At 47.1% G+C, this 7,904-nt stretch overlaps 3 protein-coding genes across 3 annotated transcripts; 2 read left to right on the forward strand and 1 right to left on the reverse strand.

Annotated features, from left to right (window-relative positions):
* Positions 1 to 1,131, reverse strand: KD926_005590 (NmrA/HSCARG family protein; the record flags this gene model as incomplete). Its single annotated transcript, XM_053095592.1, has 2 exons — positions 1 to 500; positions 556 to 1,131. Coding segments are annotated over 2 exons (918 nt in total), but the record flags the coding sequence as incomplete, so codon positions are not given.
* Positions 1,132 to 3,705: 2,574 nt separating this feature from the next.
* On the forward strand, positions 3,706 to 4,315 carry KD926_005591 (GFA family protein; the record flags this gene model as incomplete). The annotated part of the gene is made up of 2 exons (XM_053095593.1): positions 3,706 to 3,828; positions 3,893 to 4,315. The coding sequence occupies 2 exons, from the start codon at positions 3,706 to 3,708 to the stop codon at positions 4,313 to 4,315; spliced, it is 546 nt and encodes a 181-aa protein (XP_052949755.1).
* A 1,892-nt stretch (positions 4,316 to 6,207) lies between these two features.
* Positions 6,208 to 7,419, forward strand: KD926_005592 (zinc-binding alcohol dehydrogenase family protein; the record flags this gene model as incomplete). The annotated part of the gene is made up of 3 exons (XM_053095594.1): positions 6,208 to 6,310; positions 6,438 to 6,873; positions 6,921 to 7,419. The coding sequence occupies 3 exons, from the start codon at positions 6,208 to 6,210 to the stop codon at positions 7,417 to 7,419; spliced, it is 1,038 nt and encodes a 345-aa protein (XP_052949756.1).
* Positions 7,420 to 7,904: the final 485 nt, after the last annotated feature.

The following is a 7,904-nucleotide window of genomic DNA, read 5'->3' on the forward strand; positions in this document are numbered from 1 at the left end:
TTGTTTTATTGCTTTTGACAAAGCCTTTTAAAAACTATATTTTACCACACGTTCGAGGGGGGGGTCTTCTAAAAATTTTTTTAAAAAATCACAAATTTTGAAAAAAAAAAAAAAAAAAAAAAAAAAAAAAAAAAAGAGAACACTGCTGATGAACTCACGTCTCTGGGGTGGATGATCGTAGGGTCATCTCGACCCTCGTATCCAAACTCGTTGCAATAAGCCCAATTATCGTCCAATTCAAGACGGAGTTCACGCGGGAGGGGAGCTTTCGATTGCCCTTTTGCCAACTTGATACATTCTGTTTCTACCCCAGTAGCTTGCGCAAATGCCTTCGAAAGTTCGCGCAAAGTGCTCCACTCCCGATAGCCGATGATATTCTTCCCAGCGCCCTCTTGCACGAGGGCCTTTACAATTGGCCCAGTGTCTTCTTCCGCGGCGATGAAAGGCAGTTTAACGTTTGGATCTAGATCGCCAACGAACTGGGCTACACCATGCGCTGTCTAGAGAGATTCAGAGATGATCCGGCGGGTTCAAAGCGATGAGTGAAGAACTTACCATCACGGGCTGGAAGATCGGATTTGAGACAAAATTGCTCAAAAAAAAACCGGCCTGGAAGACACTTGTCTTCTTCCACAGCTCAGGGTAGGTTTCTCTTCCGTACGCCTCTGCCTTGGCTTTCGAGTCGAAATGGTAGACGTGCGTGTACCTCCCCCTGGACCACTTAGTCGCGTTGGAAAGAGATGACAACACGAAGCGCTCCAGCGTAGTAACCCTCGCAGCAACATCGATAACGGCCTTCAGTTGCTCGGTCTCATGGTTGGCGGCCCAGACATTGAGCGGCTGACCCTTCGCCTTGGCTTCGTTGGCAGGATCACCAAATAAACCCCAGAAGTCACTGACAGCGAAAATAGCATTCGCGTTCTCAAAGGCCGACGAGAGGGTGGATGGCGAATCCAAGTCTGCTTGGACCACTTCCGCACCGCGGGCAGCTAAGGCATTGGCTTTTGTGCTGGTCGGGTTCCTGGTCACTGCACGGACACGCCATTGCGGCTCCTGGAGGAAAACCTCTGCGACTGAGCCACCCTGATTCCCCGTAGCCCCGAGGATAACAATAAGTTTCTTGGTTGCCATGATGAATAGCCAACGAGCAGATGTTAAACTTTGAGTTGATGGATGGTAAACTCAGCTTGATGTCTGCGGCCGGCTAGCCAGTTTATAGTTGCCATTCCTGCCGAACGGAGCACCACCCTGAAAATGCCGAGTAAAGGAACCATAGAAGAGCATCGGAGGCTTCGGCTACTTCTCTGATTGAGTTTGCTTTGGGGATGACATGATCGGTCCGGGTACGGCTTGAAGGCGGAGTTGCATCTGTGGATCGTCACCACCCTACGTCAGGCCATCTGAGACGCAGATATCCTTGGTCATCCGGACGTCCGTTAGTTAGTTGAGGCTCCCCTGTTTCCTGATTAATGCTGATTAATGCTGATTAATGCTGATTAATGGTAGTTAGTTAACTAGTTAACTAGTTATAAGTTACAATTAATGATTAGTGATACTAAACAATATATGCATGCAAATCCCTATGGAAACCCACTTAATTTCGAACGCAACTTGAGTTCTCCGCTTTTTGTTTTTATTCGATTCTAACTGGTGCCCTCGGTTTGCATTCTCCACATACTACTGTACAGCTCTGGTCCACGGTAAATGTGTCGCATGCTCCGGAGTACGGCATATCATTCATGAAAGTCTTGGCATGTTTGAATCACTGCAGATGATTTTGATTTTTCATCAGCGCCGAAGGGCCTCCCTTGGATAAGGCCAAAGCATTTCTAAACTCTCCGCGGTGGCATAGCTGGCCGGAAGTAGGTGTTGGGCTATATGAAGTTCAGGGTTTGCAACATGCGTGGCTTGGTTATCCAAAACAAAAAGCTCTTTCATCCTTTCTACTAAAAAAAAACAACATTCAATTTCTCGCAGCCGATGCACAATGGCTTTCCCCAACCGCCTCTTCACTCGTTCAACATGGCGCTTCGTCGGCCTTGGCCTTACAACGACTGTCTTTTCTCTCGGCGCATTGGCCCTTCTATCTCCGTCCGTTGCTGCAGGATCTCTCGGGGTCACACCTACCACGCCAGAAGGCCGCGACATAACCGAGAAAGCAATGATATTCCTCGGAATACGTGACATAGCCATGGCAGGCGCGCTGCTTTGGCTTCATAGCGAAGGAAAGGGGAAGGAGATGGGAGTTATATTGACGGCATGGACTGCTGTATGTGTGGTAGATACATGGGTTACGATACAGGGACCAAGAGGATGGGACAAGGGGGTTTGGGGTCTGTGTGGAGGGGCAGCGGTGGTGGCGTTTGGGGGGCTGGGTCTGTTGCAATTGTAAGGCCTACGGATTGATGGGGTGCTGAGGAATGTCGCGGTAGGAGAGCAAGAGAGAAATCCCCGCCTCTTGCCTACTTAGACCGGTCAATTAACTTAAGAAGTTCTGAGAGTGTTGGCTGGTATTCCATCACCATTGCCCTTGAATACCCTGTATCCTCAGGAGTCATTTACAACGTAATAAAGTACAAGTGAATACATGATAGGTTTCTATTCGGGGCTGTTGCGCGAGAGCCCCTTGCGTCGGGCCCACGATATTCCGTGCTGGACATCCCCTCCCTCGAAAGGAATATCGCCGTTTTGAGGGAGAGCCGGGCTCTCTCCGCGACGGTTTCTTCCCGCCCACCGCGGAACCTCTCATGTATGTACCACGTATGCTCCCGCATAGCTATTTTCATCCTAGAATATACGGAGTGCCACGGGCTCGCCTGCAGCCCTCACAGCGCTGTAGCTCCGTCAACGAGGCCTACATCGCCAGTGTTCAGACCGCAGGTGCCCCGTGCAGGCCAAAAAATTTCTTATTCGTCTCTATTTGTGCCAGTGTAGCAATGGTTGGAATAGAACCCGACCATAACTAGCGGTAGGCACTGTGTGTAAGAAACAATAGAGGCTCCAATGCCAAGGATACGCGGAGAAATTCCCAACAGTTACTTACCTAACTAACTAGTTATGGACTAGCTGTTCAGGAAGTTTGGAACAATCTCAGTTGAACAAATGATGTATTTACAACACAGTAATGGTAGGCTGCATATCGCTCAGAAAGTTGAATCTCAGATCCTTGTATAGAGTAGCACCAGGCAGCTGCCTTACGAGGTAGTATCGAGGCACCCATTAGGTCTATAAGTAGTTATGTCTGCCCCTGGATAGAAAAGGGGTATCACACATGTACCTCAGTTCAAAGCTTCAACTCAAAAGCGAGGGGTCAGCGTGAATGAAATCCATCAATCCATCATCCATCCATTTATCCACTGTAATAGCCTCCGAGTACAGTCGAAGGCAGACGTCATATAACCAGCTCGCACATTTGCCTTAGTCAGGGTAAAAGATTGATTATCAATCGGCTTATAAAGCCCTCCTTCATCCAACAAATTTAATGGAGCTTTTACCTTATCATCGTAAATTCAATTGCGTCATCAACGGCATGTTCACTGCTAAACGAAATGCTAGTGGGTGGGAGACCGGTGGGAGGCCGGTAGGAGATAAATGGGAGCCGGGACGCCGGTTCGTAATCTCCATCGGAATGAATTATTTAAGGCAAAGCACAAGTCCCTTAAATTTACGCAAAGCACTCTTTCACACTCAAAAAGAAGCTCAATCATGGCTGCTGCAAGAGATAATTCCAAGCCCTACATACCTGTTGCCGGTGGCGCTGATGATGGCTGGTCAAAAGAAGGCCAGGCGACTGCCACATGCTACTGTGGCGCAGTACAGTTGTCCTTTGTAAGTGCTCCCAAGTATATAGCCTTGTTTAAAATATCTCGCTAATTTTACGGACAACCTTCAGCCAACACAAGGCCCAGGCCTAATAGACACATTCACCTGTCACTGCACGGACTGCCGAAAAATCACCGCATCTATGTTCGCGACTAATTTCATTGTCGCAGACACACATCTTAAGCACTTACGTGGCCAAGAAACTCTCAAATCATTTAGCCAGTCAAAAACCATTGCCTCCGGAAAGGCAATGACAAATTGTTTCTGTTCGATATGTGGCTCACTCATGTACCGCATCAGTGAAATGATCCCGGGACACAGTATCTTGCGTACCGGAACAGTGGATGATTTCACCCTGCATGAAACGAAATTGAAGCCCAGGTTCGAGCTATATACCAAGGACCGTGTGGGATGGCTTCGGGGTGCAACTGATGTGGAGCAAGTCAAGGGATCGGATTATGCTCCAAATGGCCCTGGTCCTTCCGAACTCTGAATGAAGTAATTGGGGCTTCAGTGTGTCACAGGTTCACTAGGGAAAAGTATAATCACTTGTTCTCTTAGGTGATATTTGAACCTAAGGATTTACGTTCCATTTGCCTTCTTCCACATGAGTTGAATTTATTATCTTTTCTACTGGATCCCACTAGTATTTTCAAAGTACAGCAAGTTACAGTACAAGAATAGAGAAACTAGATTTCCTTTCTTTTAAATTCGGCCTGTAGTGTATTCCCGAGGTCCAGTAACGTCCAGAGTCGCGGTCTAGCCATGTCCTCGGGCTCCAACTCGAAATCAATCTGCCAGTCGACAACACTCTTAGGGATGTCTAGGTTTCCCCTATTGGTTTTAGATTTCCCTACATCTTTATGCGAATTAAAACGCTATAATTATCATTACTTTGAAACTGCCGATATATCTGCGGGCTGGAACAGTTAAACTTTGATTGATTTCGTCCATATTGCACCGTAGTACTTCACCACTTCACCATAATAGTTGGAGAGTCTGGGTAATAACTGTGGCCATAATTTGACCATAGGGCAAAGACAAATTAAAAGGATAATAATAATTTCGTTTTTACTGGGAATAATATACAGATCTACGGTTATTACTAGTCCTCGGGGCCGTTCTGCGTTGACGGCAGCTTCAAGCTGATGGAAGTGATCACCAAAAGAACAGCTCACCAATGTATCAATTGATCAGTGGCAAGAGAAAAGTAAAGGGGAGTGTATCAATTCAACAGTTCAAAAATGAGTCCTCAGAAAAGTGCGGCTGCCAAACCGTAAAAGGGTTTGAGATAGTTTCTCTGTGTAAAACGTGGAAGCCAATTTCGAAATCGCGTGTATCTTTTGTCTTTTTCAAGTTTTAAGCGTGGAAGGCCCATCATGGCGTTCATTTTCAGGGCTTGTATTAAGAGAGATGTGACTTTCAATGAGAGTGGCCTATTATATGATGACAGCATTCTGGTGTTTGACCTTTCTGATAGGCTAAAATAGCCATCTGAATACGTGACTCTTTTGAAAGAGGCATATTCATTAGGGTAATGAAGATCTGACGCGTTGAATAGAGAGAGTGGAAACTCGGTTGAAGATCCGCGGTTCGGTGGTTGATTACGTTAGTGGGGTAGGTTATTGATTAAACTTTGTTGCTAAGCATAGTTTACTAAGTTAGTTAGTTAACCTGAGTTAGTTGACCTATGATGTATCTAAATAATTCGCACATTCCGGCCCACCGATGGTGCAATTATTAATAAAATCTAGATCGGTAGCCACCTTCCTACGCAGCTTATTGGCTGCAGATTTCAAACCGGGCCTCCCACCTCGCCTCCCACCGGGCCTCCCACTGAGGTCAAGAGCTCCTCCGGGTTATCACCGCCATGCGAAGTATGTTCCACTTATCGATGTTTAGTGTAAGAACTGTGTAAGCCATTGGGTTTTTTCTTCCCTATTTGTCAAATCCTCAATAGATTTGTGAGAAGTATGTTTCAACCGCGCTCTTTACTCTATTGCGATATGATACAGAACTTCGCCCACAAAGATACCTCTCCGGATAAGTAGGCAACTAGAAAGTGTCCCTACGTCTCATTACCAGGTATTACTGGCGTGACAATTTGTTACTTGCTTGTGCGGTAAAGGAAGAATTAATGGAAAGCCCGGAAGCAAAATTTGACGATTCAGGAATGATACACCCATCGTGCAGCAAACAAGGTAAGTGGAAACTATGGGAATGTGACTCCGGACCTATGATGTAAGCTTAATTACTGTTACTAATCATAGAGTTCTGCTGAGTATAAAGAGCAACGAGTCAACTCACTCATCATTATCTATCACGCTCAAATTGCTCTGCTCACAGTTTCTTGAAAGCGTATGAAGGTACCTCAGCCATCTCATCATGAAGGAAGCGATTGTTAAGAATGACCTTACAGTCGACATTGTCGATTCTCCTATCCCCAAACCGGGGCCTGGCCATGTGTTGATCAAAGTCGTCGTCGCGGGTAAGTAATAAATTTTAGGGGGCCGCAGTAATCAATCCGTGCCACTAGAATTTTCACCTTGCCATCGCGGGCCTTCATGCGTCTCAGTTTCCCTTAAAGATCGACAGCTGACACGAATCATTGAAAGGTTCCAACCCGAAAGACTGGAAGCTCCCCGCCATGCGCGGTACTGAAATAAACAGTGGTGACGACATCGCCGGTACCGTCGAAGCCGTGGGAGAAGATGTCGTTGGGTTTCACAAAGGGGACCGCGTGGCCGCCTTTCACGAAATGATGACCCCTAACGGGGCCTTCGCCGAGTACGCTATTGCACCTTACTACACTACCTTCCACATTCCGGACTTGATCTCCTATGAGGAGGCTGCCACGATTCCCTTAGCTGCCTACACATCCGCTTGCGCGCTCTTCCAGCAGCTTGAGCTCCCTGAGCCCTGGTCGCCACTCTCCAAGGCCGCGGGCAAGGACGATACTAAGCGTCCGCTGATATCTATGGAGCAAGTACTGCTACGGGAGCCTTTGCTATCAAGCTTGCTGCTGCGGCCAATATTCACCCTATCATCACGGTTGGCAGCACGCGGAGTGACTTTATTAAGCCGTTCCTGGATGAAAGCAAGGGGGACGTCCTCATCGACTATACCGCTCATCCGACAGAGAAGGAACTGATCAAGGCGATTCAGGAGGCTATTGAGAAGGGAGGTGCCCCCGACGGTCGCTGCTGGAAGGCCTATGATACCGTTTCCGAAGACAAGACCATCAGGCTCGTTACTAAGGCCATTGCCGGCCCGGCGGACCCTGCGGGCCGGAAGCCAAGGGTGACTAATATTTTCCTCAAAACCGAGGTCGAGGGCTCTGACCCGAGTGTTGATATCGTCTACTCTATGGTTGGTCAAGTTCATAATGAGGACGAGAACGACAAGCTTATTGGCGTGACATGGGGCGCAGCGTTTGGCCGGGGTCTACGCGAGGGTTGGCTCACGTACCATCCCTACACGCTAGGCAAGAGCGGTCTTGAGAGCTTGTCTGAAGGCCTAAAGAATCTTAGGGATGGCAAAATTCGCGCCCAGAAGTTTCTGACACGCCTTAGCGCGACACCAGGCGCGAGAGATTGAGCTAAGAAAAGCGAGCTGACAACGCCGGACCCAACCGAATACAAAGCTGGTCCCCTTAATCAGTGGGTTACCAATAGCAAGGATGTTTGTAAGCCATCTGATAACCATGGGGCAATATACACTGTTGTTTTCGTTAAAAAATATTCCAAGGTGAAAGTACACTGTCCCAGCCTTTAGGTCAGTTTTGACGAGTAGTCATTAGAGAATTGAAAAAGAAATGCCTGTTTGTCTTACAGAGATATCATTATTCTATCCTTTATTTTTTTTGTCCTCTCTTTTGACCTTTATTTTCTCTATCTAAGGACTCTGCTTAATTAACTAGTTAATCTTTATTATCGCTAACTATTCTCTTCGTCAAATAATTCAATATCTTACGACCTATTAAAGGCGGATAGGTATATACCGTATCTAGACTTCGGCACAACCCATCGATGGGTCCAAATGTTGGACCCATCGCCAAACCCATATTCTGCACAAATCTGAGA

The sequence above is a fragment of the Aspergillus affinis genome, assembly GCF_023601865.1.
Source record: "Aspergillus affinis strain CMG 70 chromosome Unknown NODE_285_length_7904_cov_82_968183, whole genome shotgun sequence".
Lineage (NCBI taxonomy): Eukaryota > Fungi > Ascomycota > Eurotiomycetes > Eurotiales > Aspergillaceae > Aspergillus > Aspergillus affinis.